The 27,504-nt window shown below is 39.7% G+C and overlaps 1 protein-coding gene across 1 annotated transcript in view; it reads left to right on the top strand.

Annotated features, from left to right (window-relative positions):
- The window catches only part of LOC115223438 (exostosin-like 3), a 76,012-nt gene that overhangs the window by 30,887 nt on the left and 17,621 nt on the right, over positions 1–27,504 (top strand). Inside the window, exon 2 of the mRNA XM_029793993.2 lies at positions 848–4,510. Within this exon, the coding sequence (XP_029649853.1) occupies positions 2,428–4,510 (2,083 nt within the window). The 5' untranslated portion in view covers positions 848–2,427. The remainder of the gene's footprint in view (positions 1–847; positions 4,511–27,504) is intronic.

Below are 27,504 nucleotides of genomic sequence, written 5' to 3'. Positions count from 1 at the left end.
TATCTTCACACTCTAATTGTTTTATTGAAGTGAAGCATCTGAGTGTATATAGTCTTAATACCAGCTGACCTACCATTTAAGTACTCTTGCCACTCATTAAAAAAGAATCCATTGAGCATAAGTACTTATCTTACTCCCTCAGCATCATTCACATCTAAGAGTTTTTCCTGATTGTCATTTCCTTTAGAACTTCAGAAAAGTATTTCTCCCACTACACTGTCAGTTCCTCTTTCACTCTGGCTTTTCCTTGTTTGATAAGGGCCCTTGAATTCCGCTGTAAATGATGTCACACGTTACACATTAAACCGTCATTAAGCACCATTTCTACATTTCATGACAAATTCTTTCTTGATACACGACAGAAAAAAGTTGTTTTACTTTTTTTCCCAATTTCTAATTGAAATTTTGAATTATACAATATTATAATGTATAATATAGACTGGCTTCTGTGCCGGTGGCCCGTAAAACGCACCAATCTGATTGTAGCTGTTGCCAGCCTCGCCTGGCACGTAAAAAGTACCCACTACACTCACGGAGTGGTTGGCCTTAGGAAGGGCATCCAGCTGTAGAAACACTGCCAGATTAGACTGGGGCCTGGTGCAGCCTTCTGGCTTCCCAGATCCCCACACATCTCTTATCTCCTTCTCATCACCCTCTCAGTAGCTATACAAGGAAACCAAAATCTTTTGGGATTTCTTTTTTTAAATCATCATTAAAAGTCAATTGAATAAAAATGGAAAAAAAATTTACTTTTACTTACTTTTTGAAAATTTTAATTTTTTCCTAAAGAATTCTTTATTTATTTGCCACTTTAATTTCTTTTCTTTTTTCTTTTTTTTTTTTCCAGAAAATTAACAGCAAAGTTTAAAAGAAAGAAAACTTCAATAATCTCAAGGCAGATCTTTACAAACAAAATGATAACCAGCGTCTCACAAACCATTTTCTACCTGGCAATAACATCACACCCACTTCTGTTTACTTGCAATGGAATCAATTCTGAAGAATATTTTGACTAATGGACCAACCATGTTTAACAATTCCCTGATGGTTTTACCCAAGAGGAGTTGTCTTAGAAAACTAGTAATTCCAAAGTCCGGACTGGGATCAAGATTTCTCATGTTGTATCCATTCACCAGTCAAGTCACTTCCTTTAAAGACTCATGATCCCTCTCTCATTCTCCCTATCTCTCTTTCCCTCTCTGTCTTTCTCGTTATGTCTTGTATCCTAACTGCACCGTTCTTATTTTCCATTCGCTGACCAATCCATCTTCGGTCATTTCGTCTTCATACCTGTTTTGGGCCAGTTTTAAAATGCGATCACATCATTTTTTTTTTTTCTGGACACATAAAATTACAGCAATTTCTTATGGAATTTGAAAATAATTTTTGGGTTAATAATTTAAAGAAAATATATAACAAATACATATACTCACATACACACACGTGCACATATAACTGGTATTTCAGTTGACAGCTTTCCCATTACTTCAAGTTTCACACTGGAGAAGCATTCATCAGATGGCATATCAACAAAGAATTCTACTTAAAATATATTTACTCTATCTGGTATATTGAGTACTTTTTATTTTGTGCCACGAATTGCAAACAGTTTGGGCTATTTGGACCTGTGTGTAAGAATCACATGAAGCTCTAATATGAAACATACAGGGTCTGCTGGAATCATCTGTAAATACAGACTGAATATTGTATTTAAAGGCCTCTTGGGAATATAATACTAAACAATTTTTATGGTTTCTTTTCCTCTTAGCCATATAAAACTTCATCTGTCCAATATTATATATATATACATATATATATAATAATCTTATATATTAATCAGTTAAAATAAGTTTTTTTTATTTTTTATTTTTTTTCTCTTCTCTGTTTGGAATCCATAATGTTCTTGTGTACACCAAAGATTGAAGAATTATTCCTAATTCATATCTTTTTTTACTTTATATACTTCATGCTAAAGTCAACCAAATCGCACTTCACTCGAGAACTGTATATATTATTGAATATCTTTTCTAATGTGTATATAATTTCAGCATTATATAACGATAGTTTTAAATGGATTATAAATACTTTACATTCGTTTTTTAACCGCGTTGAAAACATGCGAAAGTTTACTGGATCTATATTCCACCACCATAATAATAATGTGTGTTTGTCACATCCATTGATTTCATTCTAGCCATTGTTTTACTTTCAACAAACGCTCTGAAATAGGAAAATAGAAAGAGAGATATACCTGTTGGGAAAAGCATCACAGATAAAGCTGTATCAAATTAAGTCTTATTCATACCTAAACAATGCGTTTACCATTGTATCTCATAAGAATCGCTCTCAAACTTTTAACCCCGAGTTACCCAAATCCACTTCTGTTTGTGATGCATTATAGCCAGATCTCCCATATTCTTACCTAATATGTTGAATCTTGACCTTCTCAAGCAAAGGGCTTGCTTTGCCCGAGTTACATATCGGAATTTGTTTCGTTTGATCACATTCCTGGTGCTGGTGTTCGCACTTCTAATTTTCCTTTCCCATTACTATCTATCTAAAATCAGTGGTGACAATGTCAGCAGTGAGGGTGATCAGTCACATTCCAAACCGAACCATTTGGGCGAAGACAATGAAAAGCTGGAAAAGATTGACCTTTGCTTGCATGTCAGCGAGCTGAAGCAGATTCGTGCATCTGTCAACAACGAACTGCGACTGTTAGAAAGCAAGCGCCAGCACCTGCAAGCAGAACTCTCAGGTTACAATACAAACATTCAAAGACTGAAGAATGAGCATGAAAAACTGAAGAGAGATTTAGAACGTCTAAAAATCACAATAGCCCAAGTAAAACTCGAAAAGGAAGAAATAACCAAGCAGAATGTTCCCCTGCTGCTTGCCCCCAAAATCATCCGCCCAAATGCTTCAGACAGTCTCTACATACCTTTACCAAGATACCCCAGCATTTGCCAGATGCATAATTGTTTTGACTATTCCCGCTGCTCCCTAATTTCGAAATTTCCTGTGTATATTTACAACCCTCAAAAATTTTTAATCGGAAAACACATGAACCTTGACCTTTTGTTAAATCTTCAGCAATCCAGTTTTTTAAAGGATTATCTTACAGTCGATCCGAACGCTGCTTGTGTTTCTATAGTTTTCATTGGGGAGCTCCGAGGTGTGCGTGCAAGATCCTTGCAGTTGCTGTTGCTAAAATTGCCATACTGGCGCGGCGATGGTCGCAACCACATCTTAGTGTCCCTTAGTAAGCGCGTGTCGGACCTCGAATTAATTAACAATGTAAATACCGGTCGTGCCATCTTAGTCAACACATTCTTCACATCGTCCTCATTCCGTCGTGATTTCAACATGATCGTCCCCCCAGTGATTCGGTCGTGGCTGAGTGCTTCCAGCTGGAAAGACATGTCACACATGTCTCCGATACAGAGAAAGTATCTGCTCAGCTACGCTGGGGAACATCCGGACTCCAAACCACTGCCAGCAAGCCACTTAAAGACCATTGTAGATATTGAGCCGAACCCCGACGGTCAGCAAAACGCCGACACCGAAAACCTTAGCAACAACAACAGCAACAGCAACAATAACAACAACAGCAACAACAACAACAACAATAATGGTGTAAAAAGTAATGTAAATAATAACAGCAATGCAAACAGTGATTTTAATGACCAAAGTTACAGAGTTCGACAACTGAAAAGTCTGATATCTGAGCAAGTACTAAATAAGAACCTCGACACCATTATTCTGGATACTCTGAAAGGGATTCAGTCCTTAAAGACAGACCCCTTTTCATTTGTGTTTTCCTGTCGCACGTCCCCCGAGCGAATCGCAATAGCTGGCGAGTGGTCACTGTGTGAGAGCGACCTGTACCGCCGCGAAGTCATCATGCAGTCTACTTTCACTTTGATCATTGCCCCCAAAAATACTTCCTTCATATCAACCCCTTTGATACATATCAGGCTGTTGGAAGCCTTGAAGTATGGCTCAATCCCTGTGGTTTTAGGCAATTATGTACAGTTACCATTTAGTGAGCTAATAGACTGGCAAAAGGCCATCATAGTATTGCCAAAACCTCGAATAACAGAGCTGCACTTTCTCCTGCGTACATACACGGACAATATTATTGCAGAAATGCGTCGTCAGGGTCGGTTTCTGTGGGAGACATATTTTTGCTCATTTGACAGAGTCATGGCCATGGTTCTGGCTACGGTTCGGACACGATTACAAATTCCAGCAGCCACAGCGAAAGAGACTGCTTCTCCGAGTTTTTTCAACATGACTGTGGTTCCGATGAAATTGGAGATGGAGGACATTGATCCGGAGACTGATGACGTGTTAGGACCAGTCGAACCCCCTTTCCCCTCTCAAACCTTCAACCATAACTTTTCACAAATACGAAACTATGAGAAATTCAATTCCTATGGGGATCCATTCCACTCTTTTGCTTCAACTCCATTTGAACCTGTCCTTCCATCCGAAGCCAAATTCTTGGGTAAGTATATTTATTTATTTATTTGTTATTTCTTTTGTCTCTTTTTTTTTAATATATTTTGCATATAATTAGAAAGTACTGGTGATGGTGTCACATAAAAAGCACAGGTGATGGTGCCACATAAAAAGCGCAGGTGATGGTGCCACATAAAAAGTACAGGTGATGGTGCCACGTAAAAAGTACAGGTGATGGGTGCCACATAAAAAGTACAGGTGATGGAGCCATGTAAAAAGTACAGGTGATGGTGCTATGTAAAAAGTATAGGTGATGGTGCCATGTAAAGAGCACAGGTGATGGTGCCACATAAAAAGCACAGGTGATGGTGCCACATAAAAAGTACAGGTGATGGTGCCATGTAAAAAGTACAGGTGATGGTGCCATGTAAAAAGTACAGGTGATGGTGCCACATAAAAAGCACAGGTGATGGTGCCATATAAAAAGCACAGGTGATGGTGCCACGTAAAATGCACAGGTGATGGTGTCACATAAAAAGCACAGGTGATGGTGCCATGTAAAAGCACAGGTGATGGTGCCACGTAAAAAGTACAGGTGATGGGTGCCACGTAAAAAGTACAGGTGATGGGTGCCACATAAAAAGTACAGGTGATGGAGCCATGTAAAAAGTACAGGTGATGGTGCCATGTAAAAAGTACAGGTGATGGTGCCACATAAAAAGTACAGGTGATGGAGCCATGTAAAAAGTACAGGTGATGGTGCCACATAAAAAGTACAGGTGATGGGTGCCACATAAAAAGTACAGGTGATGGAGCCATGTAAAAAGTACAGGTGATGGTGCCATGTAAAAAGTACAGGTGATGGTGCCACATAAAAAGCACAGGTGATGGTGCCATATAAAAAGCACAGGTGATGGTGCCACGTAAAATGCACAGGTGATGGTGCCACGTAAAATGCACAGGTGATGGTGTCACATAAAAAGCACAGGTGATGGTGCCATGTAAAAGCACAGGTGATGGTGCCACGTAAAAAGCACAGGTGATGGTGCCATATAAAAAGCACAGGTGATAAAAAGCCCCCCATACAATTTGTAAAGTGGTTGGTGTTAGGAAGAGCATCCAGCGTAAACAGACCATGGAACCTGGTACAGCTCCTGCCCTTGCTGGCTCTTATTAAAGTGTCCAACCCATATCAGCATGGAAAATGGACATTAAATAGTGATGATTACTGCAGAATACCATTCTACAAACTATAGAACAAATACTCAACATCTTGGGAAGAAGTAAATTCATTGAAACTGGGAAACTGGTCCCATGAGCCATGTGGAAGCACGTGGCTTAGTGGTCAGGTTGTCAGCATCATGATCGTAAGATTGTGGTTTCAATTCCTGACCGGGTGACGCGTTGTGTTCTTGAGCAAAACACTTCATTTCACGTTGCTCCAATCCACTCAGCTGGCAAAAATGAGTAACGCTACGATGGACTGGCATCCCGTCCAGTTGGGGAACCGACACGCCATAGAAACCCAGTAAATTCATTTCTGTGGATGAGATGTTAACCATTTGATTTGATTGGCATTGCAAGCTGCCAAAAAAGGCCCTGATTGGGGTTAATTTCACAGTGAAGCTAAGTACATAAGGATATTAGTTCTGGCATTTTTATATGCTGACAGGTTGCTGACTCGGGGCAATAAAACCGCATCCAAGGATTAGAAATACCGAAATTCTGTGATGGTTGTTGTTTAGTGTTCATGATATTCAGGTGTGGGTGTGTGGTAAGAAGCTTGCTTCCCAACCACATGGTTCTGGGTTCAGTCCGGCTGCATGACACTATAAGCAAGTGTCTTCTACTATAGCCTTAAGATAACTAAAGCCCTATGAGTGGATTTAGTAGACAGAAACTGAAAGAAACAGCAAGCTGGCAGAAACGTTAGCACACCAGGCGAAATGCTTAGCGGTCGACTTATATATATAGATGACTACACGGCCCGTCATATATATATATATATGTGTGTACATATGTATATATTATATATATATGTATATATATATATATATATATATATGTGTGTGTGTGTGTGTGTACATATGTATATATATATATGTATATATATTATATATATGTATATATATATATATGTATATATGTATATATGTATATATGTATATATATATATATATATGTATATATATATGTATATATATTGTATATGTATATATATATATGTGTGTGTGTACATATGTATATTATATGTATATATATGTATATGTATATATATATATGTGTGTGTGTACATATGTATATATATATATATATATGTATGTATATATATATGTATATATATATATATATGTATGTATATATATATGTATATGTATATATATATATATGTGAGTGTGTATATATGTGTATATATATATATATATATACGACGGGCTTCTTTCAGTTTCCATCTACCAAATCCACTCACAAGCTTTGGTCGGCCTGAGGCTATAGTAGAAGACACTTGCCCAAGGTGGGAAGTAAACTTCTTACCAGACAGCCATGAATAAATAGATGAATGGACATACACACATACACCCACATACTAGAATATAATGACCGTTTCAAGATGCATAGCCTGGCACCTTTCCCTCTAACGAGAGCTCGCTAATATGCCTGACACACCTGATCACTGACGATTGCACTGCAACAAATGAAATTGGATAATTGCCAAGTTTTTATTGGCCTCAAGAATTTTTTCTTTATTGTTTTGTCAGTTTTTGTTGTGTGTTTGTTGAACTTTTAGAAATAATGAGTTGATTGTATTGCAGTTTAACCTCTTGACACGGGTCAGTGTTGGTCACTATTAGGTTGAAAACCTCATTGGTTTTTTAATGTTTTGTATTTATTTGACTAATGACTGATCTGATATAATCTGTTGAAATTGAAAGAATTATTCTGTTGTGTCTGGGGAGAGTCATTTTCCTTTTGTGCCTTATAATTTAACGCACTCACCGGTAAAATTTCCACTTATTTCTTATTTTTATTGTCCTAAAATTTTCATTGCATCTTGCAACATTTTCAATAGTTTTGAAAATAGTCAGGTCTACTGAAAAGGTTGCAAGATGCAACGAAAATTTTAGGACAATAAAAATAAGAAATAAGTGGAAATTTTACCGGTGAGTGTGTTAAATTATAAGACACAAAACGAAAATGACTCTCCCCAGACACAATAGAATACGCTTCAACACAGGAACTTATATAAAGAATCTTGCAAACCAAATCCCAAAATGAAGGAATTATGTTGTGGAAAAACCATTTCAGTCACTTAACACAGAAAAACCAATTTTCACTTTTCGTTTCTTTGAAGTGTTAAAAGTCTGGTCACATCACTGTAACTTTTGTCACTGACACAATTCCAATACAGATCTTGAAAATTAGTTGCTGCTGCCAAGTACAAAACGCAAACCAAAAGCCGACAAGACAATAACCTAAAAGTGACTAACACTGACTCATGACAGGAGGTCAAACAACTAATTCTACAGACCCATATTTCCAAAAGTTCAACAAAAACAAAACAAAAATAAAAAAAAAAAACGGTAAATAATAAAATCTCTTGAGATTAATAAAAAAAACCGACAAAAAGACTTGGCAATTACTCATTTTCACTAGCTAATATGGAACTAAGTCAGTGACCAGGTCACAGAAGTCCAACGAAAATTTTAAGACCTCGAGATATAATTGTAAAATGAATATAACAGTTTAATGTATTTTCTGAAGTGTCTACCCAAATGGTTGATGTTAACCCTTTTGTTACCATATTTCTGTTTGTGAGGTCACGAGTTCGATTTCTGGACCAGGTTCTCATTACTCATTTACTCATTAACTTGTTTCAGTCATTTGAATGCGGCCATGCTGGAGCACTGCCTTTAGTCGAGCAAATCGACAGCCAGAACTTATTCTTTGTAAGCCTAGTACTTATTCTATCGGTCCCTTTTGCCGAACCGGGGATGTAAAGACACCAGCATCGGTTGTCAAGCGATGTTGGGGAGGACAAACACAGACACACAAACATATACACACACATACATATATATATACATATATATATACATATATACGATGGGCTTCTTTCAGTTTCCGTCTACCAAATCCACTCACAAGACTTTGGTCGGCCCGAGGCTATAGTAGAAGACACTTGCCTAAGGTGCCACACAGTGGGAATGAACCCAGAACCATGTGGTTGGTAAGCAAGCTACTTACCACACAGCCACTCCTGTTATCCACTCTTGTGTTGTGTTCTTGAGCAAGACACTTTATTTCACGTTGTTCCAGCTCACTCAGCTGTAGAAATGAGCTGTGACGTCACAGGTGCCAAGTTGCATCGGCATTTGCCTTTCCCTTGGATAACATCGGTGGTGTGGAGAGGGTGTGACTGGTATGCATGGACGATTGCTAGTCTTCCATAAACAACCTTGCTTGGAGGGGAACTTTCTAGGTGCAATCCCAGGGTCATCCATGACTAAAGGAGGTCTTTACCCTTTACCCTATGTACATTTAACGACATGGAGAGGGTGTGGCTGGTATGCACAGAAACGTTAGCACGCCGGGCGAAAAGCTTTGCAGTATTTCATCTGCCGCTATGTTCTGAGTTCAAATTCCGCCGAGGTCGACTTTGCCTTTCATTCTTTCGGGGTCGATAAATAAAGTACCAGTTACGCACTGGGGTCAATATAATCGACTTAATCCGTTTGTCTGCCCTTGTTTGTCCCCTCTGTGTTTAGCCCCTTGTGGGTAGTAAAGAAATAGGTATGCATGGGTGACTGCTGGTCTTCCATAAAACAACCTTGCCCAGACTTGTGCCTTGGAGGGGAACTTTCTAGGTGCAACCCCAGGGTCATCCATGACTAAAGGAGGTCTTTACCCTTTACCCTTATGTACATTTAATGACATGGAGAGGGTGTGGCTGGTATGCATGAGTGACTGTTGGTCTTCCATAAACAACCTTGCCCAGACTTGAGCATGGAAGGGGAACTTTCTAGTTGCATCCTGTCATCATTTATGACTGAAGGGGGTTCTAAATAAATTTTTTTTAGAAAAGTGTCTTTTTCACAAGACAGCAGTCAAAATCCCCCCCAAAACAAACTCTGTCTTCTCACCCTCTTCTCACATCAGGGTATAATATTTCTTCCCATCTGAATCACTCCAATTTTTTTTCTCAAACACTTCTTTTTGTTTTGTTTTTTTTCTTTTCTTATTTCTTTTCTCTTCAGCATTGATGCAGGAAATAACAGTTTTACAACTTCCAAGCTTTTTTTTTTTGCTTTTTTTTTCTCTCTCCCAGTTTTTGTTTTCTTGTTGTTGTTTATGTATGAAGATGTTTGTTTACTTATTTATTCGACTCTTCTAGTTTGATGCCGGGGTGGGGTGGAGTGGGTGGTGTGGGGGGGGGAATTAAAATCAGTCAGCTCATTTCCTTTGCTGCTATTATATAAGTTTGTCAATATTCCTCATTAGTAATATAATTAGGAGTTTCTGTTTGTTTGTTTGTTTTTTTATTTCAAAGTTGCACTCTGTATAAAGGCATCGTGACTCTCTCTCTTTCTCTCTCACTCTCTTTATCAATCTCTTTTTCTCTCTCTCTCTCTCTCTCTCTCTCTCTATTTATCTATCTGTGTCTTCCTTCTGTCTCTTTCTGTCTCTATCTATCTATCTTTCTCTCTCTCTCACTCTTTCTCTCTTTATCAATCTCTCTCTTTCTCTCTCTCTCTGTCTCACTCTCTCTCTTTATCTATCTGTCTCTTCCTTCTCTCTCTTTCTATCTCTCTTTGTCTATCAATCTATCTATCTTTCTTTCTCTCTCTCTCTCACTCTTCTCTCTTTATCAATCTCTCTTTCTCTCTCTCTCTATCTCTTTTTGTCTCTATCTATCTTTCTTTCTCTCACTCTTTCTCTCTTTATCAATCTCTTTCTCTCCTCTCTCTCTCTCTCTCTCTCCCTCCCCCTCTCTCATGAATGAATGAATAATGGTGGAAGACATATGATAACCCATTCTCTCTAGTGAGCATATGGTACTCTCTTCTGAAGATGGATATAGCATATGGTCATTGCTTTCCTGTAGATACGGTGAACACCTCCCCTCACACACTCCTTCTTCTCACACACGCACACAAAGCACCTCTTATACAACCTTCTCACATCATGTCATCACAACTCAAACTCACACCACCACAGCTTTGCCTTTCCAAAGAATCTATGTCCTATCAACCCATTTGAGCCACTTGTTCTCTTGCATCATATAATAATTGTCGTTCAATTGGCCTTGTTCCATTGTCCTAGACCAGTGCTTTTCAAACTTTTTGCTGGAGCGGAACCCCAAGGAAACATTCCACTGGCTCGAGGAATCCCTGTGCAATAATTTAATAGAGTTATGCACACATATCTGCACAGGAGAATTAAGAATTACTGCCGATTTTAGCAGTTTTGTAACTTCTTGCAGAACCACTGTTCTGAAACCCATATTCTGAAACCCATGGGTTGTCCTCTCCATTTACCTGAAATGTGTTTCCCACCACCTTACCGTTTCTTGTGAACTGTCGATGGTACTTACTGGAGCGGCCTTCTTTCATGAAGTAAGAATGACGCCTTCCTTTGTTTTTCCTCCTGAAATTACCAGCATCACCTTACTGGCAATTGTGCCGGTGGCATGTGTAAAAAGATTCGAGCGAGGTCATTGCCAGTACCACCTGACTGGCCCCCATGCCGTGGCACATAAAAGGGCACCATTCGAGTGTGATCGTTACCAACGTCGCTTCACTGGCACCTGTGCTGGTGGCACATGTAAAAAGATTCGAGCGAGGTCATTGCCAGTACCACCTGACTGGCCCCCATGCCGTGGCACATAAAAGGGCACCATTCGAGTGTGATCGTTACCAACGTCGCTTCACTGGCACCTGTGCTGGTGGCACATGTAAAAAGATTCGAGCGAGGTCATTGCCAGTACCGCCTGACTGGCCCCCATGCCGGTGGCACGTAAAAAGCACCCACTACACTCTCAGAGTGGTTGGCGTTAGGAAGGGCACCCAGCTGTAGAAACTCTGCATGATCAAGATTGAAGCCTCGTGCAGCCATCTGGTTCGCCAGCCCTCAGTCATTCGTCCAACTCATGCCAGCATGGAAAGCGGACATTAAACGAACCTCGATCTAACACCTTTCTCACTTCAACGCCCTCACCTGATCCTTTTGGGTACATTTAGTGGAGTTCCCACTGTTGAAAGTACTTGAATCAGATCTCTGCTTCTCTTACCATCAAACACACGACCCACCCAATTAGTCTTTAGGTCTTGGGCAAACTTAACAGAAGTTCTCTCTGTCTAAAACAGTCACCCTTAACCTTTTAGCATTCAAACCAGTCATATCCAACCCGTGTGTGTCTGTATATATACATATGTGTATGTATGTATACATATACAAATATATGTGTGTAAGTGTGTATATATGCTGTTTGTACTCCGCTTGCCTTCTTCTTTTGTTTATTTTCGTAAACCTTCCGGTTATATATATATATATATATATATATATATATATACAGGCGCTGGAGTGGCTGTATGGTAAGTAGCTTGCTTACCAACCACATGGTTCCGGGTTCAGTCCCACTGCATGGCCCCTTGAGCAGGTGTCTTCTACTATAGCCTCAGGCCAACCAAAGCCTTGTGAGTGGATTTGGTAGGTGAAGACAGATCTGGCCTCTCACACGTACCCTACCATGTCATCAAAATCTCAAAGCTACGAGGTAACGAGTGACATATTTAAAAGAACAGGCATAGCTGTGTGGTAAGAAGCTTCCTTCCCAGCCCCATGGTTCTGGGTTCAGTCCCAATGTGTCACACCCGGTGAGAGTGTCTTCTACAATAGCCTCAGGCTAACCAAAGCTTTGCGAGTGGATGTGGTTGATGGAAACTGAAAGAAGCCTGTCATGTGTATATATATATATATATATGTATGTGTGTGTGTGTGTGTGTGTGTATATATATATGTATTTGTGTATGTATATATGTATGTGTGTATATATATATGTTGTATGTGTATATATATATGTGTGTGTGTGTATATATATGTGTATGTATATATAAATGTGTGTATATATGTGTGTGTGTGTGTGTATATATATGTGTATGTATATATATGTGTGTGTGTGTATGTATATATATATATATATATATATATAGGCGCAGGAGTGGCTGTGGTAAGTAGCTTGCTTCCCAACCACATGGTTCCAGGTTCAGTCCCACTGTATGACACCTTGGCAAGTGTCTTCTAATATAGCCTCAGGCCAAGCAAAGCCTTGTGAGTGGACTTGGTTGGGGAAAACTGAAAAAAGCCTGCCGTGTGTGTATGTATATATATATATAAATATGTTTGTAAAATCTCTATAACGTTCTAGAATCAAATTCCTTCTGTTCGGACAACAAACAATTATAAAACACATGGTGTTTCTTTGCTTTGGTTACTATGGAAACAGAGTTCTTCACCACAGTGATGTGTAAAATACTTGCTTCTGGTTGGCTAAAATACCCAAATTTTGCAAATTTTAAAGGCTAGTAATTTTTTAATTATGGATTTATAGGAAAAATGAATTTCATTTTCATAATTAGTATACCAAATTTGAAAACAATTGGAACAAAACTGTAGACAGTGAGGAAAACCACAAAGATCGAAAATATGTACTAGGCTTTAAAAAAATAAATCCTGGGGCCAATTTGTTTGACTAAAACCCTTCAAGGTGTTGCTCCAGCATAGCCACAGTCAAAGGACTGGAACAAAGTAAAAGAAAGAAAGAATGAAAACATCATGACCACAATTCCTCAAGCTTTTCCAAAATTTCTTCAACTGGCTGCGTGGTAAGTACCTTGCTTACCAACCACATGGTTCAGGGTTCAGTCCCACTGCGTGGCACCTTGGGCAGGTGTCTTCTACTATAGCCTCAGGCTGACCAAAGCCTTGTGAGTGGATTTGGTAGATGGAAACTGAAAGAAGCCTGTCGTATACATGTATATGTGTGTATACGTTTGTGTGTCTGTATTTGTCCCCCCACCATCGCTTGACAACCGATGCTGGTGTGTCTACGTCCCCGTAACTTAGCGGTTCGGCTAAAGAGACCGACAGAATAAGTACTAGGCTTACAAAGAATAAGTCCTGGGGTTGATTTGCTTGACTAAAGGCGGTGCTCCAGCATGGCCACAGTTAAATGACTGAAACAAGTTAAAGTGTAATAGTGTTAAGTGTTGCCCCTCCTGGTTTGTCCCAAATGTCAAAGCATTTATGAAATCTAAGCTTTTGCTGTTATTTGATAACTTCCCCTCCAAGTGACAATCCCTCAATACACTCCAAAATACAGACAAAAGTACTTAGCGCCATTTTGTGTGTTATTAGGTTGTGAGTTCAAATTTTGCTGAGGTCGACTTTCTATTTCATCTCCCCAGGGTGTGTCTTTGTGTCTGTGTTTGTTTCCCGTCCTCCTTTCCTTGACAACCAGTGTTGGCATGTTTGAGCCCCTGTAATTTAGCAGTTCAGCAAAAGAGACTGACACATTAGGGTACCAGGCTTAAAAATAAAATACTGGGGCTGATTCGTTCGACTAACAATTCTCCAAGGTGGTACTCCAGCATGGCCACAGTCAAATAACTTAAACAAGTAAAAGATCCCCTCCAGAATCAAATGCCATGTCTCTGCATGTGCAGACGCACACATTTATGAGGTTGGCAAGTTTCTTGTTCAATGGAATCTTACAAAGGACAACAAAATTCATAAGAAGCGGCTGATTGAATCACCAGATTTGTATGTAAAGACAGAAGGTGGTCGGTGGTGCTGTTGTTATTTGGCTTTTCCTTTTTATCATAGGCGTAGAAATGGCTGTGTGGTAAGTTGCTTGCTTACAAACCACATGGTTCCAGGTTCAGTCCCACTGCATGGCACCTTGGGCAAGTGTCTTCTACTATAGCCTCGAGCTGACAAAGCCCTGTGAGTATGTATGTGTGTGTTGTATATATATATATATATATATATAATATTATATATATATATTGTGTGTGTGTGTGGTGTTGTATATGTATGTTGTATATATATGTGTGTGTGTATATATATATATTATATATATATATATGTGTGTGGCTGGTGTTGTGTGGTGTGTGTGTGTTGTTATATTGTATGTGTATATATTGTGTGTTGTGTATTATATATATATATATATATAGTGTGTGTGTGTGTGTGTGTGTGTGTGTGTTGTATATGTATGTGTGGTGTGGTGTGTTGTATATGTGTGTGTGTGTGTGTGTGTTGTATATGTATGTGTGTGTGTTGTGTGTGTGTTGTATATGTATGGGTGTGTGTGTGTTGTATATGTATGGGTGTGTGGGTGGTGTGTGTGTTGTATATGTATGGGTGTGTTGTGTGTGTGTGTGTGTGTGTGTGTGTGTTGTATATGTATGTGTGTGTGTGGTTTGTTGTATGTGTGTGTGTGTGTGTGTGTGTTGTATATGTATGTGTGGTGTGTGTGTGTGTGTGTTGTATATGTATGCATGTATACGTAACAGCGTGTGTGTGTGTGTGTGTTGTATATGTATGTTGTGTGGGTGGTGTGTGTGTTGTATATGTATGTGGTGTGTGTTGTGTGTGTTGTATATGTATGTGTGTGTGGTGTGTGTTGTATCTGTATGTGTGTGTGTGTGTAATGTATGTGTGTGTGTGTGTGTGTTGTATATGTATGTGTGTGTGTGTGTTGTATGTGTGTGTGTGTGTGTTGTATATGTATGTGTATATATGTGTGTGTGTGTGTGTGTTGTATATGTATGTGTATATGTGTGTGTGTGTGTTGTATATGTATGTGTATATATATGTGTGTGTGTTGTATATGTATGTGTATATATATGTGTGTGTGTGTGTATATATATGTGTATGTATATATAAATGTGTGTATATATGTGCTGGTGACACATGAAAAGCCCTATCTGAATGTGATTGATGCCAGGCCCGCCTGACTGGCTCCTTTGTCAGTGACATGTAAAACGCACCCACTACACTCTCAGGTTGGTTGGTGTTAGGAAGGGCATCCAGCTGTAGAAACCCTGCCAGATCAGATTGGTGTCTGGTGCAGCCACTGGCTCCCCAGACCTCAGTCAAACCGTCCAACCCATGCCAGCATGGAAAACGGATGTTAAATGATGATGATGATGATGATATGCCTGTGATCTTACCTCTTGTGCATCCACAGTTTACACTAGATCAGGAATTTTCAACCATTTTTTATCTATGGGCCCCTTTGATTGCTGCTTTGTTCTGGTGGACCCCCATTGCCATTCGATGTTTAAAAACTAGTTTTATAGAAACTTCTTTCTAAATTCCTATTTTGTTTGTCACCCATTAACTTGTGTAGATTGAACTATGTAAAATGTTAGAGAAAGAAACCCAGCTGTTTCTTGCAATGCATACCAATACATACATCTAAAGCAAGGATGTAAAGTAAAGGAGCCTTACTATTGTAAATCCCCAATTTAGTATTTTGTTGCATGGACCCCAGTCAAGAACCACTGCACTAGGTACTCTATGCTGAATTTCTACATATTCCTTTTCTGCATATTGAGCATGGCCATCTACCTTATGTTGTCTTCTTTCCAAATTATTAAAACTGTAGCAAGATTGGAAACTAAATCAACAAATTGCCAACTTAAAATCACAGTTTAACAACAGCTTTTTCATGTGATCAGCCAGGTTATGGACCATTTAGCATCAAGACATTGTGTGATGTATCTTTCTAGAAACTGCTTGAAAGTTTCTTTACAAAGCTTATAAATGAGCATGATTTCAGTGCCAAGCCGTTTGTGGCCACCTGCACTTAAACTAACCGCATTCTAAGTTTTGCTGCTTTTAGTAATCATTCTTGTAATTTTTACTTGACCTAGATGGCAGCTCTAGTTTGCTGACATGAACCCAATGTCTTTGTTTTCTCCTGTCTTGACAGCTTGAAATACTGTAGTGCTTCGTATGTTTACTTTGACAGCTTTTGATTCTTGGTTTTGTGTCCAATGTTTAGAATTTCTTTCGTAAATCAGCTGCAGATTTGGCTAAACAACTATGCTAACATGCAGCAGTTCTCACTATCATATATACATCCAGAAAACGTGGTCATATCATATATACATATATACATCATATATATCATATATACATTATATACATCATATACATCATGTATACATATATACATTATATACATCATGTATACATATATACATTATATACATCATGTATACATATATACATTATATACATCATGTATACATATATACATTATATACATCATGTATACATATATACATATATACATCATATATACATATATACATCTACACATCATATATACATATATACATTATATATATATCATATATACATTATATACATCATATATACATATATACATCATATATACATATATACATCATATATACTATATATATCATATAACATATATACATCATATATACATATATATATACCTCATATATATCATATATGCATATATACATCATATATATCATATATACATCATATATATCATATATACATATATACATCATATATATCATATATACATATCATATACATCATATACACATCATATATTCATATATACATCATATAAACGTGGTCACATCATATACACATCCAGAAAACGTGTATGGGATCTCTTTCCTCTGTGTAATTTCTCGGACAAAGATTTTAGAATAATTCAATGTTACTTTGATAAAATTTCAATTTTTGGTTTGCAGAATTCATCAGCAGTACAACCGCTTCTGTACATACACATGCATGCACACAAACACACACATACATTTATTTATTGCAGCAGCAACAGTGTCTGAGAGTTTCGTGCATTCATTTGGTAAGTACCAATGCACGAAACCCTCAAACCTTGAGTCACTCAGTTGCTTCTGCTAAATAATAAAAAAAAACGTACATATACTCGTATCTTGAGTTCAGTTTTTCTTGTTTGCGTCACCATACCTATATATATATCTCCTCTCTCCCCCACACCACTCTACACTACACCATACGACATTACACATCACATCATACATACATACACACGTCTAGGTCACCAGCCCTCTTCCGCATGCACATACATACTCTCTTATGCACACACGCACCTTCAGGTTGGAGCGAGGTCACTTGACCCTGTTATCTCCCCTACTATCCCTCTAGTGTCTAACGTTAGACCTCTAACGTTTGACCTCCGATCTCTGACTTCTCCTGAAATCAGAACGCCATGTTGGATCGTTAGCCCCTACACGCAATTTTTCTCTCTCCCTGTTTCTCTCCTTGTTTCTTTTCTGTGTATCTTTCTGTCGAAGAGCGTAGGCTCGAAACGTAAAAGACTTGTTCTATTTCTATTCCTGAGCGCCATACTGATACATTGTTTGTTTGTACTCCACCTGCCTTCGTCTTTTGTTTATTTTCGTAAACCTTCCCGTTATATATATATATATATATAACGTTTATATATTTGTTTTGCAAGATTTTTGATGTGAAATTGTGTGTTGAAAACAGATGTTGTATTTAGGAATGGTCATCTTGCAAGAGTAATACCAATATATAGTGCGTGTGTTTTTATTGGCTAAAACTGGCAAAATGACCATTTTACTACTAACTACAACTATATTATATATCTATATATATATATATATATATATATATATATATATATAGATATATATATATATATATCTGTCAATCAATCAATCTATCATCATCGTTAGCGTCTGCTTCCATGCTAGCATGGGTTGGACGGTTCAACTGGGGTCTGTGAAGCCGGAAGGCTTCATCAGGCCTAGTCAGATCTGGCAGTGTTTCTACGGCTGGATGCCCTTCCTATATATATATATTTTAAACAATTGAAGCATGGAAGGTGTTTTTAAGCCATTTAAAAACACACAAAAACTGTTAGATTCACTTCAACATTATCATCATCATCGTTTAACTTCCATTTTCCAGCTATTTGGATGATTTGACTGAGGACTAGCGAACCAGATGGCTGCACCAGGCTCCAATCAGTGTCATCTTGCACACCACATCTGATGCCTCATATGCCCAGTTTTCCTCTTAAAACACTTTACACTCTGTCATATATGCACATTGACATCACCCATCCAGCGGAGCATACTGGCTTCATTTCTTTCAAGCCTTCACATGTCCTAAGTAGTCACAGCCCAGGTCTCACTGACATGTAGCATAGCTATTCATTACCAACAAGGGTAATAGCTCTCTGGACTTTGGCCAGTCCATTCTTATTCTAGCAGCTATGCTTTCAGGACAACCTCCACCACTGTTAACTTAATCACCTGAGTAACAGAAACTGTCTACTTCTAAGGATACCCCCTGATGTTTGAGGGTATCTGTTTTTTTGTACATTCCTGATGTTTAATGAACCAGCATGCGGCACAATATTTTGTCAGTGATCAGGTCGCAGTCTCAAAGGGACGAAAATATTTTGGCAAATTAAATTTAAATGGTGAAGTGAATCTAACGGTTTTTGTGTGCTTTTAAATGACTCATAAACACCTTCCACGCTGCAATTTTTGATAATATATATATATATATATATCTATATATATATATATATTATATATATATATATATATTATATATATATATTATAGGTGCAGGAGGGTGTGTGGTAAGTAGCTTGCTTACCAACCACAAGGTTCTGGGTTCAGTCCCACTGTGTGGGCATCTTGGGTAAGTGTCTTCTGCTATAGCCCCGGGCCCGACCAATGCCTTGTGAGTGGATTTCGTAGATGGAAACTGAAAGAAGCCAATGGTATATATGTATATATATATGTATGTGTGTGTGTGTGTATATGTTTGTGTGTTTGTCCCCCTAGCATTGCTTGACAACCAATGCTGGTGTGTTTACGTCCCCGTCACTTAGCGGTTCAGCAAAAGAGACCGATAAAATAAGCACTGGGCTTACAAAGAATTATATCCCGGGATCGATTTGCTCGACTAAAGGCGGTGCTCCAGCATGGCCACAGTCAAATGACTGAAACAAGTAAAAGAGTATATATATATATATAATCTTGAAGATTTGAGTACACAATATAAATGCTTCTCAGATGTGTGTTGTACTTTTTTGCTTAGAACAGTGCTTCTGATTTCTTTTAATTACTAAAAATTAAATTGCTGGAAATTTGTTGCCAGTGCCGCTGGACTGGCTCCTGCGCAGTGGCACATAAAAAACACCATTTGAGCATGGCCATTTCCAGTACCACCTGACTGGCCCTCGTGCTGGTGGCACGTGAAAGTACCCACTACATTCTCAGAGTGGTTGGCGTTAAGAAGGGCATCCAGCTGTAGAAACTCTGCCAGATCAAGATTGGAGCCTGGTGCAGCCATCTGGTTCGCCAGACCTCAGTCAAATCGTCCAACCCATGCTAGCATGGAAAGCAGACGTTAAACGAGGATGATGATGGTGGATGGCTGTGTGGTAAGTAGCTTGCTAACCAACACACATGGTTCCGGGTCAGTCCCACTGCGTGGCATCTTGGGCAAGTGTCTTCTGCTATAGCCCCGGGCCGACCAATGCCTGTGAGTGGATTTGGTATAACGAGAAACTGAAAGAGCCTGTCGTATATATATATATATATATATATATATATATATATGTGGTGTGTGTGTTTGTGTGGTGTGTTTGTCTCCTAGCATTGCTTGACAACCGATTGCTGGTGTGTTTCGTCCCCGACCTAGCGGTTCGGGCAAAAGAGAAGATCGATAGAATAAATAGTACTGGGCTTACAAAGAATAAGCCGGGGTCGATTTGCTCGACTAAAGGCGGTGTGCTCCAGCATGGTCGCAGTCAAATGACTGAAACAAGTAAAAGAGTAAGAGTATATATATGTATATACAAAGCAGACATAGAACCTGGCAGAACCCTCTGACTCATCTGTCTGTGTCAAACCATCCAACCCATGCCAGCATGGGAAAAAGAATGTTAAATGATGATGACGATGATGATATATATATATAGATATATATATATATATATAATCATATACACACCTCACACATGCATATATTATGTATATCCATCCTCTGCCCCTCAGTTCTACTCCTTATTTTCAACAGATTTAGATTTCTTTTTTTAAAACTTTTCTAACAACTCTCACTCTTTCCCTCTCACTCTTTCCCTCTCACTCTTTCCCTCTCACTCTTTCCCTCTCACTCTCTCTTTCCCTCTGACTCTTTCTCTCTCTCTCTCTCTCTCTCTCTTACTCTCATATTTCACCCACCTCTCCCACCCGCCTCCCGCGAACCTTTCCCTTTTCCATTTGTTCCGTTGGTGTTGGTCGGTCGTCCTAGTAACACAACAGACACATTGCATGCGCGTGTGTGTGTGTGTGTGTGTGTGTGTGGTGTGTGTGCGTGTGTGCGTGTGTGCGTGTGTGTGTGTGTGTGTGTGTGCGTGTGTGCGTGTGTGTGTCGGTATCATTCACCAATTTAACTCTTTGCCCTTTCAGTATTTCTTCCTACATCCTGTTTCGACACCCATCACAATCGAAACCATCGCCTCCACACACCCCACCAAAACCACCACCACACCCCCAATCCCCAACCTCCACCCAACCCCCGTCGTCGCTGCCAACACATCACCACCAACCATCCCATCACCTGTGCTCTTCACTGCCAACACCAGCACCATCACCACCACCACCACTACCACCATCACCACCACCACTACAACCACCACCACTACCACCATCATCACCACCACAACCACCACCACTACCACCATCATCACCACCACCACCACCACATCATCACCACCACCACCACCATCACCACCACCACCATCATCACCACCACCACCACCATCATCACCACCACCACCACCACCACCATCATCATCATTCTAAGCTACAGTCAGATCCTTCACCGTACACACCTGTATTTATGCTTGTGTGTGCGTGCGTGTGCATTGTGCACGTGTGTGTGTGTGTGTGGGCGAGTGTATTATGTCTGTCTGCACATTCTCATACAAAGTACTGCGGGGCTGTCTTTATCTGTCTCCGCCCTTGTCCAGCTTCCACTGCCAGAAACACACACACGAGGTGGCTGTGTGGTAAGTAGCTTGTTTACCAACACATGGTTCCGGGTTCAGTCCCACCGCCTGGCACCTTGGGCAAGTGTCTTCTGCTATAGCCCTGGGCCGACCAATGCCTTGTGAGTGGATTTGGTAGACGGAAACTGAAAGAAGCCCGTGGTGGTATATATGTGTATATATATATATATATATGTGTATATGTTTGTGTGTCTGTGTTTGTCCCCCTAGCATTGCTTGACAACCGATGCTGGTGTGTTTATGTCCTCGTCACTTAGCCGTTCGGCAAAAAAGAGACCGATAGAATAAGTACTGGGCTTACAAAAAAGAATAAGTCCCCGGGGTCGATTTGCTCGACTAAAAAGGCAGTGCTCCAGCATGGCCGGCCGCAGTCAAATGACTGAAACAAGTAAGAGAGAAAGAGATGTACTGGCTCTACTCATTCACATATACGCAAAAGCTGTGTGGGTAGGCTTGTTGCTTTGGCTTTAATCCCAATGCTGGTTTGAGGTGTGTGTGTGTTTGTGTGCAAGAGAGATGGAGAGAGAGAGAGAGAAGATGAGGATGTCGGTAAGCAGCTGCCTTGGTATGTGTGTGCAGGAGTGTGTGTATATGTGTGTGTGTGCACAAGAAGCAGTTGTGTGTGGGAGATAATGTGCACGAACAGCTGCAGTGGAGTGTATGTATGTGTGATAATGGTATTAGCACTGGGTGTGTGTTTGTATGAGAATAGTATTAGTGTTGTGGTGTGTGTGTGTGTGTATTGAAGAATAGTATTAGTGTTGTGTGTGTGTGTTTAAGAATAGTATTAGTGTTGTGTGTGTATGTATGTGTGTGTGTGTGTGTATAAGAATTGTATTGGTGTTGTGTGTGTGTGTGGTGTATAAGAATTGTATTGGTGTTGTGTGTGTGTGTGAGAACAGTATTAGTGTTGTGTGTGTGTGTATTTACGAATAGTATTAGTGTTGTATGTGTGTGTGTGTATAAGAATTGTATTGGTGTTGTGTGTGTGAGAACTATATTAGTGTTGTGTGTGTGTATAAGAATTGTATTGGTATTGTGTGTGTGTGTGAGAGAGAACAGTATTAGTGTTGTGTGTGTGTGTGAGAGAGAGAAAGAGAGAGAGGGGGGGAAACAGTCGTATTAGTGCTGTGTGTGTATGAGTAGCTGTATTAGTGAATGCATTTCTTGAGAGAGAGAGAGAGTGATAAAGAGGAAGAGTGTGTGAGTGAGAATGTGCAGGATCAGCTGTTGGGTGTGTGTGTGTTTAAAGTGTGTTTTGTGTGTACATGAATGGTTCATGTATGTCAAAGAATGAGCTGTGTGTGTGTGTAAGTGTGTATGTGAATTTAAATGTTAATCAATGTAGTGGTGGTGGCGGTGGCGGCAGCGATGGTGGTGGTGGTAGTGTTGGTGGTTTGGTTCCACAATGGTTGTTTTAAGTTGTTTACTTAAGTGAAAATACTCGTTAAATTAACTACTGTTGCATTTGCCATCAGTCTTGATAATGAGTATTTAGTTGGGGTTTTTTTTTTTTTTTGGATCAAGCAATCTTCCTTCTTGTTACGTTAACAAGCAAGCGGCTGAGTATTCCACAGACACGTGTCCCCCTGATATAGTTCTCAAGCAGAGTCAGTGTGACAATGCTAGGCCTTAGATTTACAGTTATAACCCATCCAACTGGTCTACCAAATTCCATTCACAAGATTCAGATTGACTCAAGGCTGTGATAAAAGACTCCTGTGGTTAAACCTGGAACCCCATGATTGTGAAGTTAATTTCTTGAGCACTTGGCCATGCCATATATATATGTATGTATGTGTGTGTATATGTTTGTGTGTCTGTGTTTGTCCCCCCAACATCGTTTGACAACCGATGCTGGTATGTTTACGTCCCCGTAACTTAGTGGTTCGGCAAAAGAGACCGATAAATAAGTACTAGGCTTCCAAAGAATAAGTCCTGGGGTCGATTTTCTCGACTAAAGGCAGTGCTCCAGCATGGCCCCAATTAAATGACTGAAACAAGTAAAAGAATGTGTGTGTGTGTGTATAACCATCCAACCCATGCTAGCATGGACAACAGACATTAAATGATGATGATATATATATGTATGTATATGTATATCTATGTGTTTTTCCCCACCCCCTATCACCACTTGGCAACCAGTGTCGGTGTGTTTACATCCCTGTAATTTAGCATTTTGGCAAAAGAGACCGATAGAATAAGAACTAGAATTAAAAAAACGTAAGTCCTGAGGTCAGTTTGTTCAACTGAAACCCTTCAAGGCAGTGCTCCAACATGGCCGCAGTCAAATGCTTGTAACAAGTAAAAGACTAAAAAAATCACATCATTGAAATTCCAAAGCTACGAGATATAAGACATCGTTAATTCAAAACGATGTGAATAAGTACCAAGCTTTACAAGAAATAAGTTCTGGAATCAATTCATTCGACTGAAAATTCTTCGAGGTGGTGCCCCAGCACGGCCACGCTATGATAACTGAAACAAGTTCAGGATAATTACATATATAGGCGCAGGAGTGGCTGTGTGGTAAGTAGCTTGTTTACCAACCACATGGTTCCGGGTTCAGTCCCACTGCGTGGCACCTTGGGTAAGTGTCTTCTGCTATAGCCCCGGGCCGACCAATGCCTTGTGAGTGGATTTGGTAGACGGAAACTGAAAGAAGCCTGTCGTATATATGTATATATAGGTGCAGGAGTGGCTTTGTGGTAAGTAGCTTGTTTACCAACCACATGGTTCTGGGTTCAGTCCCACTGCATGGCACCTTGGGTAAGTGTCTTCTACTATAGCCTCGGGCCGACCAAAGCCTTGTGAGTGGATTTGGTAGACGGAAACAGAAAGAAGCCCGTCGTATATATATATATGTGTGGGTGTGTATATGTTTGTGTGTCTGTGTTTGTCCCCCTAGCATTGCTTGACAACTGATGCTGGTGTGTTTACGTCCTCGTTACTTAGCTGTTCGGCAAAAGACACCGATAGAATAAGTCCTGGGGTCGATTTGCTCGATTAAAGGCGGTGCTCCAGCATGGCCGCAGTCAAATGACTGAAACAAGTAAAAGAGTAAAAGAGTATATATTTTTTATCAAAATATTATTATTAATATTAGGAAATCAATGTCTAAACTCCTCAGAAAGATATACACGTTTGAAAAATGATTGTTGCATTAAAAATATATAAATAAATAAATATAAATATGTATAAGTCTAAATATATAATGTCCGATGCAAGATAATTACATGTTAACCCTTTAGTGTTCAGATTACTCTGTTAAATGTAATACTTTTTCACTCAAATTGTTTTGAATTAATCCTGGATCATCTTACAGCTTTGAGGTTTCAATGATGTGATTACTTATTTTTAGAATGGCATTGTAAGTTAGGTGTGAGAGGCTAGACATCGCCAGTTTGAATATAAGACATGTAGAATATATTGGGCCAGATTTGGCCAGTTTAAACACTAAAGGGTTAAACATGGTTTTTCTGGGGATATTAAGACAGTTTGGGCCTCAAAACCCAGGCATTACATTTGATGGAGTAATATCTGAACGGTAATGGGTTAAACGAATGTATCAGAAGGCTGTCTTCAAGTCAGTTGAAGATTTCAGATGGAAAGTCTTTTATAAAGAGGGTGTGGTTCTCAATCAGCTGATCGTAGTAAGATAATGGTGATGCTTCATTCTTATGAAATTCACAGATTACCAATACCAGGAAATATTCTTAATTTTGAGGGAATTTCTGTCAAGTAGTTTACAGTCAATATTTTCTTTTTGAGAGCTGTGCACTTTTAAGTTTTATCTCCCAACGCCCTGGGATTAGAGCCTCTGGCTCTGTAGTACAAATGTCTTGTTTTCATAAGTTTTGAATTAAGATCTTCCACCAAACCTTAGTCACAATTTATGTTCCTAACACTAGCTGAATGATAGCTAAGCCTGTAAAAACAAGAAAGTAATAAAGGGTTATTATTATTTATTTTAGATCTTAATATAGTTGAGTTTATTTTAAATATTAAAAACATATCTCTTATAGGCGCAGGAGTGGCTGTGTGGTAAGTAGCTTGCTAACCAACCACATGGTTCCAGGTTCAGTCCCACTGCGTGGCATCTTGGGCAAGTGTCTTCTACTATAGCCTCAGGCCGACCAATGCCTTGTGAGTGGATTTGGTAGACGGAAACTGAAAGAAGCCCGTCGTATATATGTATATATATATATATATATATATATATATATATATATATATATATAATATATATATATATATACATATATATGTGTGTGTGTGTGCATGTTTGCGTGTCTGTATTTGTCCCCCTAGCATTGCTTGACAACCGATGCTGGTGTGTTTACATCCCCGTCACTTAGCGGTTCGGCAAAAGAGACCGATAGAATAAGTACTGGGCTTACAAAAAAGAATAAGTCCCGGGGTCGATTTGCTCGACTAAAGGTGGTGCTCCAGCATGGCCGCAGTCAAAAATGACTGAAACAAATAAATGAGAGAATGAGTATATAAAATAAGTACCAGGCTTTACAAAATATAAGCTCTGAGGTCAATTCATTCGACTGAAAAAAAAATTCTTCAGCGTGCTGCCCCAGCATGGCCACAATCTAATGATTGAAACAAGTAAAAGATAAAAGGTGTTGATTTAGTTAAGACACCTGTGTCGGTGGCGCGTAAAAAGCACCATCCGAACGTGGCTGATGCCAAGCGCTGCCTGACTGGCTTCTGTGTCGGTGACACATAAAAAGCACCAACCAATCGTGGCCTTTTGCCAACCTCCTCTGGCCCCAGTGCCGGTGGCATGTAAAAAGCACCATCCGAACGTGGCTGATGCCAAGCGCTGCCTGACTGGCTTCCGTGTCGGTGACACATAAAAAGCACCAATCCGATCGTGGCCGTTTGCCAGCCTCGTCTGGCCCCTGTGCCACTGGCACGTAAAAAGCACCATCATAACGTGGCTGATGCCAAGCGCTGCCTGACTGGCTTCCGTGTCGGTGACACATAAAAAGCACCAACCGATCGTGGCCATTTTCCAGCCTCCTCTGGCTCCTGTGCCACTGGCACATAAAAAGCACCCACTACACTCGCGGAGTGGTTGGCGTTAGGAAGGGCATCCAGCTGTAGAAACACTGCCAGATCAGACTGGAGCCTGGCACAGCCTCCTGGCTTCCCAGACCCCAGTCAAACTGTCCAACCCATGCCAGCATGGAAAGCAGACGTTAAACCACGATGATGATGATGATATTTACTCCTACTGCAGTTATGCATCACTGCATATTATACCTGGTTTTCTAGGGATTTTAAGACCATACAGGCCCCAAAAACCACGATGTGCATTATACATGTCAAATCTATTAGACACGGACCATTTATGGTAAATGGGTCGCCAAAAGTATTTCTGGAATGTTTTGTAATAATAACAGATCAATTAGAATTAGGGTAACAAGATCTATAAGCAGTTATGGTGGTGGGTGGTTGGGAGGTGGGGAGCACTTATTGCCCATGAGTAAAATGTGATAGGGATTGGTGGTGGGTGTTGTTGCTAAGCCTCAGATCAGCCCTAATCAAGTAAAACTACAATCAAAGACATTTCAGCCATGACCATCCTATTTTTTTTTTGCCTATGAGCTTGGGAAACTCAAGACCACATTGTGCAGTGTGTATGTACTCTTTTACTCTTTACTCTTTTACTTGTTTCAGTCATTTGACTGCGGCCATGCTGGAGCACCGCCTTTAGTCGAGCAAATCAACCCCGGGACTTATTCTTTTGTAAGCCCAGTACTTATTCTATCAGTCTCTTTTGCCGAACCACTAAGTGACGGGGACGTAAACACACCAGCATCGGTTGTCAGGCAATGCTAGGGGGACAAACTCAGACACACATACTTATA

This window comes from Octopus sinensis, linkage group LG23 (assembly GCF_006345805.1).
Source record: "Octopus sinensis linkage group LG23, ASM634580v1, whole genome shotgun sequence".
NCBI classification, from domain to species: Eukaryota; Metazoa; Mollusca; class Cephalopoda; order Octopoda; family Octopodidae; genus Octopus; species Octopus sinensis.
This window is presented reverse-complemented; position numbering and strand designations above follow the sequence as displayed.